A 17,050-nucleotide genomic window follows, 5' to 3' on the forward strand; every position below is an offset into this window, starting at 1 on the left:
GTCATCCGTCATCGTCAATAACCCATCACTCAGAATACAACCCAGCCTCAACGAGAACACACATAGTTAGGATATCATCTATTGAGCACCATACCACCATCGCATCTGAAACACCAGCCTAGAAATCAACATGTCGCGTAATACTTTGAACCTCCTTCGTCCACTCACCAACGCCCGCCCAACCTATACCAGGATATCACCTATATCCATGTCTAAATCTGCATTCTCACGGAGCACCTTGCGGAGTGAGATTGTGAGACCGATTTCAGGATCAGGATTGAAGAAGAGGAATCTACATACTACCATACGTAAGTACTCTCGTCACAAGATTGACTGATAGAAAGTGAGGTAAGCTGATTCGTCGATTATCCTTGAATGTAAATGTGAATAGCAAGGCAGCATGGGGAAATAACGAGACCTGAACCTGGAACGGGGTAAGTCAAATCAACCTAGACGGTCTAATGCAATCTGCTACACCTACGATGATCTGCTCAAGCTGATCATTGTAATCCTGTAGGATCAAATTGACATTCAAAGATTCAAAAGGGAATGAGATCAAGACGATAGAAGGTAATGAGGGTGATGATATACTGAGTCTGGCTCATGAGTATGATGTGGACTTGGAAGGTCAGTCTGAGATATCCTCCGGATCCAACACTCCCGTTGATATGATTCGTACCCACATACTTTTGGTCATTGCTGTCATCTCGTCAACATCTTGAACATGTCGCTGACAAGCGGTCGGAAACGTCATCCATCAGGCGCCTGCGAAGGTTCGGTGGCATGTTCGACCTGTCATGTAATAATAGATCCAGAGAACTACGATAAGTTGCCAGAACCGGACGACGAGGAGAATGACATGTTGGATTTGGCATTCGGTTTGGAAGACACGTAAGTATGAGTGCATCGATCACCTTGGAAATAATCAATCCCATACAGAAATCTGAAGTATGCGCAGGGAGGCGTGTAAGATAGATTGTTCAAATGCTGATGTCCCTCTCGTCTCACTTATGTAGCTCTCGATTAGGATGTCAAGTGAAGTTGTCCAAAGAATTGGACGGGATGGTGGCTACTTTACCGTCAGCAACGAGGAATATGTACGTTGATGGTGAGTAATATGCATCTCAAACATACTTTGCTTATAGTCTCACGATTAAACTCAACTGAAACATCTACATTGCTTCTCAATAGGTGCTAAAGCTCGAACTCACTAGAAGGAATGGAGGATGGATCCTAGGATTTCTCATGATCACCTTTGATCGCATGTATAATTCCCCAGAACCTGTATGCTCCAGGGGATAGTAGTGCATGCATTTAGGAGCTCAACAGGTCAGATAATTTACCATACCCGTTGTTCCAGCATTATGGAGATCGTGACCAGTACAAGTACTGTTCAATGGATATAAAATTGATGATCAGACCAATACATATAATGTACAGGAACATAACTAAGAGTCAACTAATCAATTTGCTCGTATCAAACCAAACCAGACCAAACATATACTATAATTCCAATGCTAATGCATCCGACTCACAACAACTTCTACATCCATACCCTCTACTTCATGTCATCCTGCTTGTTAAATTAGACTTTGCGATCACGATTACGCTTCAATCTCAGTTTCTCTCTTCTTCAATACCAATTTCTCCCCTTTGACCCTTTGCCAGACGTCCGATACGTCTTCAACGACAGTCTCAAAGTGCGAAGTGGCATCGTACGATTTGGTGATGAAGATGTTATCGTTGGTTCCTGAGGAGGTTGGGGCGTAGAGTGGGGTGATGGAGATGAATCTGGTGATAAAATAAGCGTCAATACAAGCCCATGAGTGCGAAGCATCATGACTTTACTCACTTGTCAACGACATTGCCCAATAATTGTAAACCAGGTAGGATTTCCCTTTCTGGGACAGAGGTCTCAACGATGGTAGAGACAATGGCAATCCAGACATTTGGAGCGGCGACATTATGGGCTGAAGAGACAGCGGCGATGTAGATATCTAAATGACATAGCAATTTACATCAGCTTATTGTCCGGACAGAAGGAGGCACCAGAAAAGCTGAGACGCAAGCAAAGTATAAATAGTACAGTTTCCGACTTACCATTCTTTCGACCAACTTGGTTTTGAGGAATGATAATTTGTGCCGAATCCGCATTATCCGTACCCGGTATGGGATGTTTCAAGATACAAATCGCTCTAATGACTTTGCCGGTCTCCACCACTCTCAATTTCCCACCTTCAGTTGGATCTTGTCCCGCACCGAAATACGATGGATCACCAATGACCTTCTTAGCTTTGACAGTCTCACCACCTGAAGTCACGCCTGTGAAATATCCGGTCTCAGGATCGACATTGACGGACTCAATCTTCTTGTCTAACATGTATGTACCACCGTAGATGGCTGATAATCTAGCGAAAGCCTGGGGTAATTCACCTAATCCGTACAATGGGTAGATATATGGTGATTTACCGTATCGTGCCATTGATTGAGTGTAGAGAATTATTCGGTCAATAGTTTGTCGGGCAGGTTTGGTGATGTAGCTAAGAACATAACACAAAGGTAAGCCAATTGCTCGCGTAGACAAAGCAAGGGGAATCAGATACCCACTCATCATCAAGCCATAAGGCCATAGCGTGACCGACGAAATCTTGAGTACCAGCTTCCAAGCCAAATTTGGCGTAGAGCTCCTTCATGCTGCTCTTGTTCACATCGAATCCTAAATGATAGACTTTATTGGCAAGAAATCCGATGGTGATATGGTACAAGGGCGTTGATTCAACTCACCTTGATGAGTAGCTGGATCATCCTCTTTCCAATATTGCAGGTACGAGAAGAACTTCTGAGCTCTCCTCTTCTCGAAGAAACCCATCAAGGGGGACATGACGGCCTCCATTTCGGAACTGGGCACTTTGGAGATCTTACCATCTCTGTAGACATACGATCCGGCAATCACTTTGAATTCGAGGTATCGAGTGACGTCGGTATGAACGAGCATTCGAGTGAGTTCACCAGAAGAAAGGATGAATTTGGGGATGAGGTCGACAGCGTAATCTCGGTCTCGACCTAGTTGGAGAGCTTCGGGTGGTGGGGAGTTACGGAATTTCTGATAGAGCTGGAATGATCAAAGGGATATGATCAGTTGGTCATGAACTCATCAAGATCAGTGGAGAGGAGGGAAGCTCAGATGATGACGAAAGAAGACCATTGACCCACTTGAGTCAGATTCAACGAAGCACTATCACCGCCGTAGTAATCGTTTCTATCCATGTGAAGTACCTTTTGACCATCTACGGATAGCAATCCTGAGAGGATACACTCGGTAAGACCGGTACCCTATGGTGGTCAGGTCAGCTACGTATATAAGCAGCGCCAGCATGGAGTGAGCTTACCAAGACGATGACCTGTTACCAGGGATGATACGGTGAGTCAGCAATGGATACCTTTGCGCAGGCTGTGGTGGGTCCAACCCTTCCTCCATCCCATGGATCAGGTAGGTGGATGGTGTGTGGAGGGAAGATGAGAGTAGCGGAGCAATATCTGAAGGAGGACGATCACTCACATCGTATTCTTCGTCCATGTTGACTGTTTCTTCTGCTTTGTGTGATAGGTTATGGGCAGTACGGAGGTATCGAAATCGGTGTATCGAAATGAATCATATGTCTCAAGTTCAGCGGTACGAGTCCTGTTAACGCGTTGCATAGACAGAGGGTAGCAGCGAGTGAGTGACACGCACAGATCATCAGATCATGACGCAACCATCTCATCACCACGTGTCACCTGCATTGTCATATCACCGTATCACACCGTTGAGTGGCACCCCAGAGATAACGATACCAGTCGATGTATTACGGCAGACTGGTTCAACGTGAAAGAAGAAATCAAATCACAATCACTTCAATCTATCAACTACCGACCATCGACTGTCAACCATCAACTCAGCTGTGACGGTCTCTCCCGAGTGCTTACAGCATAAACAGTCCAAGTGCTACATACCCTCTGCTCGACATTCGCATCTCTTGGAACCTTAAAAACAATGGCATCCTCAGCTCCCCCTGTAGAACTTGATCCAGATGAATTGGAGGAAGAGGAAGCTTTCGGTCAGTCAACCAACCGTCATGTGCGTGAAAGTGTACTGACAATTGATCTTTTACAGATTCATCATCCCAAGCAAGCTCGACAGCGACATCAACCCTGACATGGATAGTGAGCTTACTGTATATACCAATCGTCGAGCGAACAAGCTAAGCAATCTCACATAGAATTGGTACACTTCATTGCCAGGACACGATTACTTTTGCGATGTACATGAAGATTTCATAGAAGACGATTTCAACTTGACAGGTGAGCTTAGTTATTCACCTCCATGGGATCTGAAACAAGGATATCAGCTTATACGACTTGTTATAGGCCTACAAGCGATGGTACCGTTCTTCAAGGAAGCATTAGAAATGATACTAGATGTTGAACCAGGTATGTGTCATGTCAGCTTCTCACGTACTGGACCCATTTAAAAGCTGATACAATCCTGCTTGATACTTGTAGAGGAAGACTCATCGAAGATACCAGACGTATCGATCGTAGAAAGTTCAGCAGAATTGTTATACGGTTTGGTTCATCAACGTTTCATATTGACAAAAGTAGGATTATCATGTATGGTTAGTACCAACTCCCAATCATCATTCAAATCTCAAGGGATGGATGCGATGCTGATGTGTTGCTACAACTCAGGTCGAGAAATACGAAGCAGGTCATTTCGGTGCTTGTCCCCGAGTGTTCTGTCATGCAACACCGGTATTACCATGCGGAAGAGCAGATATGCCAGGTATAGATACTGTTAAATTATATTGTCCAAATTGTGGTGATATATATACTCCGCCAAGTAGTAAATACGCCAGTGTAGATGGTGAGTTGGTCAACCTCTCTGTCATTTCTATATCTATATCATATCCAGTCTATCCTACGTCTCTTTATACTTTATTAATTTCCTCCTTAATCCATATTATACATTTTCATTTATCATGCTAACTCCCATATTGTATTCATTATCAACAGGAGCTTTCTTCGGTACCACCTTCTCACCGTTATTCTTTCAACAATACCCTGAATTACTCTCCGCACCATTCTTCACATCTTCCAACCCTCAAGCTCAACCATCATCTTCATCAAGAGTATCTCCCTCGGAATCTCCCGTCGGTGGAGTGACCATTACCAATCCCAACTCGTTTGGTGGACAGAAACCTGCTCTTGGGAAAGTGTACATTCCTAGGATTTATGGATTCAAGGTGTCTGAAAGAGCAAGGAGTGGACCTAGGATGAAGTGGTTGAGGGAGAGACCAGAGAGGTTTGACGATTTGGATAAAGTCGATTGGAAAGGAAGGTTCATATCGGGTATTAATTCCAGTACGGGCGAGAAGGATAATTTGATGGTTGTCACGGGTACGACTGGGAAGACGGAAGGGAGATTATTCGACGATGAGGATGATGAGGTGGAGGAAGATGAGAGCGAGGAGGAAGGGGAGGGAGGAGCGGGACAAACGACATCTGCTGTGCCTGTGTGATTGTCATGAGGCGGATGACGGCGAGAGCAAGGAAAAAGAGGCAGAGCAGGACAAACACTCATCAAGCGATATGTAATAGTAATTGTGCAACAGGTTTGACATATGCCACAGTCATAGTTCAGCATCTATCTTGCAATGGAACCGCAATCGGGCAAAATTGTTGATTTGATCCAAAAAGGAAACAATTTATACAATCAAAAATACTTGAAAAATGTAATCCGAATAACATAAGACACGCCTCTTTCATCTACCCATTAGAATTGCAATTAAAAGGCCAATTGTTCTTCACCATTCAAGTACGTTCGCATTTTCATTTACGGAGAATTTGATGAATGTGGACGACGATGATGACCCCACATGGCCACAGTGCAGTACAAAAGCGATCTCGTTGGAGAATGTCTCGAGAGCGGGAAACAGATACGTAAGGCTGTATATCAGCTCTAGAGATAAGAGATTGCAAACTTACCGAACTGCAATTGACCAGCCGTCCAAGCGGATCGTGCATGCTGGATGAGTACACCCTGGAGATGTAAAATGTGAAATACAATACGGCAACACGCATCTTTAATCACAATCCCTCATCGCGATCATCCCTTAAGACTATCCTTTTCCATTCTTTCCATTCTCATTCGATCTTTGACCGGTGTCTTGAAGTCCATATACCATAATTTGGCATCTTTGGGTTTGCTCACAACATGATCTTCCACGGTCCTAATCATAGATATGCTAAGACCTGCTAGCTAATTTTATTGAGTGAGAGAGTGAAATTGTCCATCCGGGCACGATCATAGATACAGGCGTCGGGATACTGCGAAGCAGCAGATGATACCAAGGCTTATCTGTCGTACACCAAGTATTGATTTGGGCACCTAAGGGATCGCTCCACCACGCCTATGTCATCAACGATGATCTTAAATTGATATTTGCTGCGGCTGTGTTGTGTCATTGTTGCAAAATCCAATCCTTAGTATGACAGCCCGCTAAACAACAAGTATGAGTGTGACGTAGATTACGTAAGCGTCTTACGTTGCATACTCTAGTGATGGTGAGTGACCGGACCCCATTTTCCGCCGCGACAGTATCTTATCTTTGGAACAGAGATGGGATCACATTTTCCGCCGCAACGAACCTTCTTCTTGCTGAGGGCGAGATGTCGGTGGGACCGCATTTTCCGGTGAGAATTGCGCTCATTGCCTGCTGAAGCTCCCACAATCTCGCCTCGCGCTCAGCTTTGCAACCAAACAAGGAGCAGAAGGTATAAAAGGCAGGACTGAAATACAGGATTTTCAGCTGCTCACCTGCGTCTCATACCACTTGATTCATTGAAAACATGATGAACTCTCTACGCGGAAGGCAATTAAACTTCGCCATCACATTCGCGTCGGCTTTATGCTTCAGCTGTTTTGGTTATGAGTGAGTAATTTCACAGTCTTTGTGTTGTTGTCATTTCTTGTTGTCACTGAAGCATACTTGGCTCCTCCGAAAATCAGTCAAGGAGTTCTCGGGGGCCTGCTGGCTAGCGAGTCTTTCTTGACCGCAATGAATGTAAGTATTGTGCTGTTTTTATGAGAGCTCCTACTCGGGAGATTTGTTAATTATCATGATGCAGCAACCGAATGCCGAAGAGATATCGACGATCACTTCGGTCTATCCTTTGGGGTGTCTAGTAAGTATGAGATCCAATGGTGAGAGCGAATCAGCTCATCATCGCTCCTCAGGCCGGGTGCATCCTTATTTCTGTGATCGGAATGCGACTGGGTCGTCGTCTTAGCATTGTCCTGGGTTGCGCTCTCATTGTGATCGGTGGAAGTCTTCAAGCTGGGTCTGTCAGTCAAGCTATGATCATAGTGTCTCGGGTGATCGCTGGGTGAGTGCTCAGTACCCGGCTCTTCTAAATCGCTAAACGACATTTATAGGGCCGGTACAGGAATGACCTCTACGTGTATTCCGATGTGGATTTCGGAGACCTCTCCTGCGAAGACTCGTGGCCGGGACGTGGCTTTGCAACTTCTGCTTGTGTTGTCGGGCAATGGTAAGCCTCTTTTGCTTCATGAAAAATGTCGTTTTGGCTGAGCTTCAACGCAGTGACTGCCTATTGGTTCGATTACGGAATGATAATCCATCACACTGGTCAGGTGGTTTGGCGTTTTCCCGTTGCGTGAGTGAGCTGTGCGGTCCTCCAAGGGATATATAGAGTACGGCCGACCTTATCGACTCATATGGAATCTCTTGCAGATTCCAGTGCTTTTACGCATTATTGGGTGGCCTTATCATCCTCTTTTTACCTGGTGATTGTCCCACATCTTCTCATCGCTAGCCTCAGAACTGACCGCCATTTTGTAGAATCTCCTCGAGTTCTCTATGGCTGGCAAAGGGTGAAAGAGGCAGACGACACGCTGTTACGGTTGTTGGATTGCACGCCAAACGACGAATCCTTCATCGTTGGTCGACAAGAGATACTTGACGCCATGGAAATGGAAAGCAATCAGGAGGAGGGTCAATCATTGTGGCGCAGTCTCCTTTGGGATACTAGCAAAGTGCACAATTCTCGACGTTTCTAGCAAGTTTTCTTCTTTCTCCTGTAACACAGATTGCGTCCTTGCGCCGCTGACATGATTTATCAGCGTGATCACTATACAACAAATGCTTCAGCAGATGGGAGGGTGTAACGTAGGTCTGATTATGCTTATTAGCAACATCACAAGCGTGTCTAGGTGCTCATCAGTGGTCGATCTTCAATTGCAGGCAATCACTTACTATCAAACTACACTCATGTCTGACGCAATAGGTCTTGATGCCCACATGGCTAGCTTGATGGGAGTAAGTTACAATGTGAACACTCGTGATGATAGCTGACAGAGAGCAAGGGGGTATCCGCTTTGATATGTAAGTCGCAAATTGGCACAGCTGTTACCTTAGACGCAGTTCATGTCCCATGAGGAGACTGACTGATTGCGTCGCAGTCTTTCTGGGAACATTTCCCCCGGTGCTTTTGATCGAAAGGCTGGGTCGTCGACTTCTTCTTATCGGTGGAGCAGTCGGAACTAGTCTGGCAATGATGTGAGTGTGGTGGACGAAAGTCATAGTGACGGGGTGAATCAACGGTATTGGCTGACTGATCATCTGGACTAGCGCATTTACTGTCGCCGTCAAATATGCGCCAGGTAACCCCGCCGTAGGATGGTTTGGGGTCTCCAGTGAGTAGCGGTTCGTCATCATCATTTTGATCAGCACCTATTGACGAGAAACAGTGATCTTCTTGTATGAGTTCATTTTCGCGTGCTCCTGGAACTGTGTAGTGTGGGTCTATGCACCTGAAATCTCTCCGTTCAAATTCCGACATATCAACACTGCAGCTGGAGTGGCAACCGAATGGCTATTCACCTTCGTCACCGTCAAAATAACTCCCATTGGCATTGCCAGCCTTGGTTGGAGATTCTTCATTATTTTTGTTGTGTTCAACGTGTTGCAGGCAGTCTTCGGTATGAAGCCTCTGTTCTTGTTGTTGGTGGACGGACATCATGACTGACAAACGTCTTATTTCTAGCGTATTTCTTCTGCCCGGAGACAAAAGGTGCTACTCTCGAAGAGATCGACTATATGTTCTGTAGGACTGGGCTTTTGGAAGAACCTGTCGAGGAGATTATCGATCCAACGCAGACCCTAGCGACTGAGCAGAAGGGAACTTCCAATGATGAGGTTGGACAAATTTAAATCGTGAGGCTAAGTTGCTGGCTGACTATTGGTCGCTTTTTGACCGATAGGGCCGCTCAGTTGGCAGTCTGGATAAGGAATTTATGAGGGGTGGTGATCGCGTCCCTCTTGAATCCGGTGTGGGTTCTTTCGAGGAGATATCAAAGGTTTTGTAGAATGTTGATGCATCTGAGACCATTCGAGATGAGGGTTTCCGACTGAATTCTGCAACTCGAAGGACATGTAGGTCATTATTGCATGAATCAGGCATATCAGAGGAAGCTTTTCTTTGATCTCTCCCCATATATAAGCCGGTAGGAATTTCAAAAGTTATTCAGCTCGTCTCCTTTCTTGAGTCAAAACGGTCCTCATCGGCAGGTCAGATGGATGACATTAACATTTTCCCATCAGAGGTGGATGTCGCTCCGAATCCTTGAGGCACTCTTGCATAGGAGGAAGGTTTAGTTACAAGCACAAATAGGACCATTGTGTGAGACCAAAGCGGCATTTGTTGACAAAAGAAAGAAAGGCAACTCTTCCGACGCTGGAAGTCAATTCTGAGCCCCATCTTGAGCTGTTGGGATGCGGCTTTGTCTTTATCTTTGTCGCTTCAGTGCAAAGTGAGGAACGCGGACTCTTTAGACGAAAGGGAAAAGAATCTGAACTGGATCACTGCCATCCTGAGGTTGACATGATTCATCCCAGAAGTACCATAAGGGCCATCGAGTCTTTCACAGTGTGAAGAAGGTTCGCCGAAAAGCAGGACAGCTCTCACAATGTAAATGTTATGTTAGCGAGGGGCTGTGAATCCATCATTAGTCTCGGCACCATCACTGAGGACCTCAAGACCCTGAAACCCGTTGTTCGCTGCCCAGATCGGATTGAAGTCCATGCATTGGTTTTCCCGGGTTCTTTCAACATCTATGGATCTATGAAGACCTACTTATACGAATCATTTGACGATAATGGATCACTCCATACTATTTGCACTGATGACATCTAATCCGCTCGAACGGGAAAGCGAGTCCACGACCTTGCTGAAATCATCAGTCACGGAAGGGTGCTCAGGCATTTTCTGCTCCTCTAGATAGATCACTGGACGTTTCGGCTCTCTGTCGACAACCACACGTAATAAATCAGGCCGACTGTAGTGACCAACAGGGTCGGCATAGGCTTTGGCATCGAGGATAGCACCAAGGTCGGCATCGGCATAGCTGCCGGGCAACGAAGCAGTCAGCAATTAAAGAGCATGGCTAAGGTCAATGAGATGATGAGGCTCACAGTATACCTTCCTCGTGCGGTGCCATAGGTCCAGCGAGAATTTTGCCATCAGGACCGAAGATATGACTAGAGCCGCCTCCAGGAATCTGAGTGTACGCTTCGTCAAATCCTTTACCTTCGGTGCTCATTCCAATCATACCTGCGCCCTTGGCAGTCATGACTTGGGTCGCCATCAAAACGAAAGTCTGACCCTCCATAGCGTAGAGTTGAGAAGCGACAGTGGCTGCTTGGGCTGTGAATGCCCAAGGCTCGTGACCTCGATGGGGAAAGATGGCAGGCCAGGCAGCGACATGGATCTGCTCATCTGCGAGGCAGTGAGCATAACACTGAAAATGTCACAAGACTTACGTTGCGAATAAGTGTGATATTTCAGCAGAGGCTGCAAGTGCTCCCAGCATTGAAGACTCCCTATTCGACCGAGAGGAGTAGAGATCACGTTCATCAAAGAATCGCCTGGACTCGAATTAATCAGAATTCTGCTACCAGCTCCATTACAGTCATCCGATTCACTTACCGGTCCCATTGCCGAACATGATTCGCTCACACGCGGTCGGGAGAATCTTACGTCTATGATTTGTGATTTGCCCCTCACCGTCGATGAAGCAGCTGCTCATCCACATGGAGGATCCGACGCGCTCTGCAAATCCCAGATAGACCCAGATTTTGTTTTCGGAGCAGGCCGCTCGGATGCGGTTCATCTCAATGGAATCGATTGCCATAGAGTTGCGGATATACTCTACTATAGTTTAGTTCGTAACCCCCCTGTGCCATGTTCTCTCACTCACTCATGTTGATAGGGTGGTAGTTCGCAAAGTTCAGAGCCCACATCCAGCTCGGATAGCCTGCACAGGTTCTGTTTGAGCTTTCAAGCTTCACAATGGAACATACTTACCGGGTATCCAAAGCTCGCTAAAAGCGAGAAGCTTGGCACCGTTCGCAGCGGCCTCTGTTTGATCGTCAGTCCAATCTGCGCACTCTCTTGGGTGAATTGGTACCCACCCTCGATGTACTCAATGGTCTTGATAACCCCTGCTTCTAAATCGAGCCACGCCGGCTCAGCTTGTACTACAGCGATTTTATTTACGAATGTCTGCATGTTTCCGATTGAAGGAATTTCTGTGATGATATCCAACGATGACTTGATAATTATTCGATGAGTATATGTAAAGTATACTGGGCTTGATCAATTGATACAGGTGTACAATTCATCAGTTTATAATATACACGAGGCCATTAATCTCGACCAGCATTGCAACCAATCCGGACTGACCGGAACCCATTTTCCGGCCCTTTGCCCGTCCGTTTTAAAGCGTCCTGGAACGCAATTTCCGCATAAAAGTCGGAGCCATATTTTCCGGACAGACTTAGTCTACGATTAATCAACGGGTTAACGCATACAGCAAGGCTCTCCAGAGCATGTGTGTCGAGCACAATATGGTGAAACGATCTGCTTTTGGAAATATCGTAGCATGACGCAAAGAAAGTTGGTCGTTTTGCAATTGAGGGGCAAGTCATGCTTCAATTGCAGCGGGGGATTTGCTATCGCGGATATCGCCGATGGATCAACAGACATCCAGAGACATTTAGAGGCATGTTGCTGGAGAGAAGCAGTTTTACTTGAGCGCAATGGAGAGGCAGGAAAATCTGAAATAACAGTTATATATGTGTCTATATTTAAAAAAAAAATCACAATCATTGAACTTCGAAGGTACCCAACACGAACAGATCATCTATATGCTCTGGAAGATATGGCTTTCGCTATCAATCCGTGGAGCCCATGTGTTCAATATTTGTGTGTAATGCATATATGAGGGAGAGAAGAGGAAATGAGAGATACGGGAAGTGACAGATATTCCTGTACCGATCATGTGACTGAGCTTCTTCAATGATCTTTGATATCGCCAACACAATGCCATTTTCGAAACGACATGGTGTACTTGGTCTTGCAAGCGCCGGAGTTCGCCAAGCGCGTCTTCTTACATCTGCACTTGAGAAGTTGATTTCCACTGCTTTACTCGTTCAATCGGTTTGGCTGTTAGAGTGAAATTTCTTCCGATTGAATTTCTGGGATACCAATATATTTTGATGTCCTCTTTGTTTTAGAAAGAGTACATGTCGAACGCAGACATAACGTCGGCATCGAACGGGGAGCAGTTTGACGCAGGGAAGAAGGGCGGAAATTCAAGCGATCTGTCCGCATCGAGTAACGACCCATGGGTCGATAAGGAGACTTTATCCTCGTTGAATGCTGGCTCGGTACCGAAGGGCGGATCAAAGGTAGAGTCAGTTTCAGCGTCTTTTTCCAAGATGATCGTTCCGCCTTGATCGATGCCTGCCTCTTGACGAGTGGCGTTGCCATTGTTGATGGGACACCATTCGTTTAGAAGGATTTCCAAACGACTGGCCGTAGAAAGAGTCCCCGGCCATATCTGTCCAAAGTCTCTCAGGAACGAAATGCATCGTCGGCAGGCTTGCTCCGGTGAATAATCGCCTGATGCTGAGTGTGACGATGAATCATCGTCGGCATTTACCGAAAGCAACAAAAAAACTGTTCCAGCGATAAATAGATTACTGTTGCCCCCAGTCAGCGTCGGGTGGTAATATGAAGGGTGTATTGCGAATGCTTACTGGTGCATGGTCAACGTAGCGGTTCCAACCCCAAAATATTTGGCTTGAGACTCGGCTAAATGTAACACGGAGAAAGCTGCGGATTTACACAACTCTCTTGACGCGTCCGAGGGATCTTGACTGACTATAGAATTCAAGTGAGGTCGATACAGTAATATCAGGGTGGTAAACTATGATCACGCAGCAGCATGAGTTTTCGTCATGCCACGAGTTCGGATTGAAAGAATGATCAATCGTACGTATAGCTGATTCAAGCATAAGATGTGCGGACTGAGGAGAGAGTAATCGCAATGAGAGCTGGTTTTGATGTATCCCGGCAGGGTTCTGTACCTGTGGAATACGTAAGCCGCGGTGATATATGAGGACAAGTCACCACTGTAGATATATGAACTGACCATTCAGCGAGTTCAACTCGTAGCTTGGTTGCGTTCTCTCGTGTCTGGTTGGATTTGTCTAATCCGTAGACGGAATTGATCTGCCCACAAAAAAAAGCAAAATTTTGCTGAATTATCATCTGACTGAGCATCATTGTCGGGCACGTACGATACGGCTACCGATAGCGCTCAGTCGAACGAGATGTAGCAGCGCTGTTGAGCGATAAAAAGGCTCTGCCGAATCAATGTCAGCGTCAATTACCGGATACGATCTGTCAGTGGAAAGTCAGCCAAAGCCTTTGGAGGGTGTAACATGAGTGATTCTTCACTGATCGACTTGGTTTAGTCGTATGAACGGCGGTCGACCGGTATAATAGCTGTACAAACTGAAGGATTTAGCTCAGCCATTCGTCTATGACCAACTTACACATCGTTGATGAAGCAGCTCCAGAATACATTGCGTCGAAGAGAGACCGGTTCTCCCAGCTCAGGATCACCCCCCTTGGTCCGCGGCCCCATATCGAGATGAAGTCCCACTAGACGATCAGCGCAAATTCACTACCTAAGTGGCTCACTGTCTTCGGAGATTCTCATGGCCAAGCCGGCGTATATCCACGCTAATTGTCTGATCGTAAGCTCGTTCAACAGCTAGACCGACTCACTCTTGGCCACCTCGACCGACTAGGTAATGTCCTAGCAAAAATAGACCACTAATGGTGGACAGCATTGGTCGCTCGATCTCGGATTCTACCAGTTTCTTGGCGGCCCCTGCGAATATGTCGCCCCGCTTCGAATAGACACCTTGGTCGGAGAAATAAGGCGAGTCAGGGGCCAGGTAACGCGATCCTACGGCTAAGAGAGTCAACAAAAGAAAAGGGCTGTAGTGGTGTGTCCGGACCGAGAAACAATTTTGCCGGATAGAAGCGCGAAACGGCCCATCTGCTACGTAATACGTCCACGGAACCACATAACGAAACGAAAGCTCAAGTATGTGGTCGAGAGCGGATCGGTCGAGACTGATGGGAATCAACGGAGGTCCCAGTGATTCGGACAGAGACTTTGTCCCCGATGTCACGGACGCCAAGCTCTCCTCTTGGATTGGACGAAAAACCCGCTCATCCATATCAGGAGAAGTGACATCGACTGAAGAGCGAGTCAGCGAAATGAGCGTTTCGCAGCCAGTAAGCCAAGTGACGAACTTGACGTGGGTCCATAAAATCTGACTCCTTCATTGGTAGGCCGTCCGATCAAACCCAGGAACGTTTGAGAATGATGCTCAAGCCCATTCCTGTTTCTGAGGTCTTCCAACGGAGTCGACCGGCCCGAGGCCATTGACGATGCTGTGAGCTCAGCGACTTGCAGTCGTAGTGCTACATTGGACTCCTCAAGTGCATCGATCCGAGCCTGCAAGGCGGTTACAACATCCTTCGTGTACGGCCTGCAGGCTTGGCAATCAGCGATTTTAGAGCGGATGGCCGAAAAGGCTGCTGCTACTCACTTCCGATTGTCCGCAACAGAGCTGTAAACACAATTCGTGATTCCACGGGATCGACAAGCCTGACAGGCAGGTCTTTGTCCATCGCACCGGCAGCGACGGCGTCTACACGAATCACATGCAACGGTTATATTGTTCCTGTATGGACGGCTTCAGTCATCGTTCTGTACTTCTTTTTGGCCGGCACATACCTGCCCGTTGCTCGCTTTCCTTTCGATGACCCGGAGGCCGAAGCGGCCGTAGACTGCATATATTCTACTTTCTACCTAATTTAGATTGGCTCAAGCTGGTAGCAAGCGATGTACTGGAATCTTTATATTCAACTCATTCAGTCCTAACATGGATGGTAGTTGATAAGATGTGCAAAATCGAGTAATAGTAAGCTGAAAGGGAAATCGCGAATTCGGGTGCGTCTTGCGTCATCGGCATTTCACCATATTCCACAGTAGTGGCAAACAGGGATTCATTTTTCCCTTCTTATGTTAATCTAGGCTCGATCGACCATGTCAGCGCTGCTCCACGGTGCATCGCAATTTCTTGATTCACACATACTACTTGATCGAACATATGTTCACCGTCCCCATTCAGTTGTCTTCTTCATAATATGAGATTCAATATTAGCTTACGAGCGCCCTAAGTGTTTCCCAAATCGACCCAGCTTGATGCGACAATCGCCCCTTTGGGGTGATGATGGGCAATGAGGGGTGAGGTACAATCCACGTGAATACCCTAATGTTACCGCAAACCCCACAATCCGGCTTAGGGGTATGCCGATCACCACGCGAGATCACCACGAAAATGGGCTCTACTTTTGGAAGCTGGATCCAAAAATGAGGATTCTGCTTAATGATCCTTGTCATGACCATGGAAACACGTATCATTATGATCTCGACCAATGTTGAAAAAAAATGAACTTAGTGGTCCGCTCTCTGCAACCTCCCTCGTCGTGGGAATCTTCTAACGATTAAGTTTGGACGATGGGGCTATCGCACTCACTCGTTGAAATGATCCTTCAATACCGTCATACAGTCAGTCCTAGCTTCCAGAGGCTTCCAGAGATATCCAGCTATCGATTGAAGCCTAAAAGCATGATGTTACAGGGATCAAGGTATATCCCACCTAATGCGAAAGAGCATAAGGCCTTGGAAGGACCCATCGAACTCTTGGCTCTGAGACAAGTATCACACAGTGCACATCATATCATATCGTTTTAGTAGGCGGAATGACAGAATTAAGTGCCGCTTAAAGATATTTTATTTTGGGACAACTCATTACATTGGGAGGGAGTGACTTGACTCACTTGACATCGCTTACGTTCTCATACACTGCTTCATCAAATCAATCACTGAAATCTGACAGACTAGCCCACCAAGGCAGGGATGTTATCACCATTCTCAAAGTCCAACGATATGTCGTGTTATGACACGTACTGAAACCATCTAGGATATCTCGAATGATTTGAAGTCAGATTCGATGGACCTTCATTCGTTTCCCTCAGGAACGTCAACAAAGTGATCGGCATGGTCTCGATATTAATCACTGACTAGAGCCTCATCGTTCTTTCAGCCTCAGTCGCGATGCGGCGTGATGAACCAAATCTGTCTGTCTGAACATCTAGTTTACATGGAGGGAATATAGCGACCTCCTACATATAGAGAATTGGCGTTTATGGCAGAGGGATGTGACAGGAGGATGTGCGTTGGCACCACACCAGTACAGTGGATATTCATCTTCAAGTTCAAGCACCAATCATGTCCTTGAATACGATCAAAATGGATAGGATAGGAGACAAGAAACCGCCGGCGATAGGTGTCACCCTGACTACAGACTACTTACTACAAATCTGGTCTCTTCATATAAAGACCTATGGGAATTTCTGAAAAGTGACTGGATGGCTCACGAGTATACAGAGTATCTGAGTTTCATCGAGCGTTATGACAAAGGGGCTACAACACTGATGGAAATGAGCGAAGATCTTGTTAAGGATTCTTACTCGTTTCGCAATGTTTTAGATCCATAAG

General features: G+C 46.3%; 6 protein-coding genes across 6 annotated transcripts; 3 read left to right on the forward strand and 3 right to left on the reverse strand.

Annotated features, from left to right (window-relative positions):
• Positions 1-130: 130 nt before the first annotated feature.
• Positions 131-1,214, forward strand: I203_105065 (uncharacterized protein; the record flags this gene model as incomplete). Its single annotated transcript, XM_019151643.1, has 6 exons — positions 131-308; positions 392-434; positions 518-627; positions 762-891; positions 1,017-1,108; positions 1,192-1,214. 6 exons carry the CDS (start codon positions 131-133, stop codon positions 1,212-1,214), a joined length of 576 nt encoding a protein of 191 aa, XP_018999056.1.
• A 390-nt stretch (positions 1,215-1,604) lies between these two features.
• Positions 1,605-3,577, reverse strand: I203_105066 (uncharacterized protein; the record flags this gene model as incomplete). The annotated part of the gene is made up of 8 exons (XM_019151644.1): positions 1,605-1,791; positions 1,853-1,997; positions 2,101-2,540; positions 2,608-2,716; positions 2,785-3,112; positions 3,214-3,333; positions 3,390-3,401; positions 3,560-3,577. The coding sequence occupies 8 exons, from the start codon at positions 3,575-3,577 to the stop codon at positions 1,605-1,607; spliced, it is 1,359 nt and encodes a 452-aa protein (XP_018999057.1).
• A 456-nt stretch (positions 3,578-4,033) lies between these two features.
• On the forward strand, positions 4,034-5,558 carry I203_105067 (uncharacterized protein; the record flags this gene model as incomplete). Its single annotated transcript, XM_019151645.1, has 7 exons — positions 4,034-4,097; positions 4,154-4,203; positions 4,260-4,341; positions 4,408-4,470; positions 4,543-4,655; positions 4,729-4,903; positions 5,053-5,558. 7 exons carry the CDS (start codon positions 4,034-4,036, stop codon positions 5,556-5,558), a joined length of 1,053 nt encoding a protein of 350 aa, XP_018999058.1.
• A 1,603-nt stretch (positions 5,559-7,161) lies between these two features.
• On the forward strand, positions 7,162-9,272 carry I203_105068 (uncharacterized protein; the record flags this gene model as incomplete). Its single annotated transcript, XM_019151646.1, has 11 exons — positions 7,162-7,224; positions 7,277-7,425; positions 7,475-7,590; positions 7,644-7,716; positions 7,794-7,846; positions 7,902-8,111; positions 8,284-8,400; positions 8,522-8,618; positions 8,691-8,755; positions 8,810-9,040; positions 9,106-9,272. 11 exons carry the CDS (start codon positions 7,162-7,164, stop codon positions 9,270-9,272), a joined length of 1,341 nt encoding a protein of 446 aa, XP_018999059.1.
• Positions 9,273-10,221: 949 nt separating this feature from the next.
• On the reverse strand, positions 10,222-11,628 carry I203_105069 (uncharacterized protein; the record flags this gene model as incomplete). The annotated part of the gene is made up of 7 exons (XM_019151647.1): positions 10,222-10,465; positions 10,533-10,836; positions 10,881-10,985; positions 11,047-11,268; positions 11,318-11,374; positions 11,425-11,478; positions 11,532-11,628. 7 exons carry the CDS (start codon positions 11,626-11,628, stop codon positions 10,222-10,224), a joined length of 1,083 nt encoding a protein of 360 aa, XP_018999060.1.
• A 1,003-nt stretch (positions 11,629-12,631) lies between these two features.
• I203_105070 (uncharacterized protein) lies at positions 12,632-14,053 on the reverse strand (the record flags this gene model as incomplete). The annotated part of the gene is made up of 5 exons (XM_019151648.2): positions 12,632-13,103; positions 13,161-13,330; positions 13,534-13,635; positions 13,704-13,806; positions 13,962-14,053. 5 exons carry the CDS (start codon positions 14,051-14,053, stop codon positions 12,632-12,634), a joined length of 939 nt encoding a protein of 312 aa, XP_018999061.2.
• Positions 14,054-17,050: the final 2,997 nt, after the last annotated feature.

Source organism: Kwoniella mangroviensis (genome assembly GCF_000507465.2).
Source record: "Kwoniella mangroviensis CBS 8507 chromosome 1 map unlocalized Ctg01, whole genome shotgun sequence".
Classification (NCBI taxonomy): Eukaryota; Fungi; Basidiomycota; class Tremellomycetes; order Tremellales; family Cryptococcaceae; genus Kwoniella; species Kwoniella mangrovensis.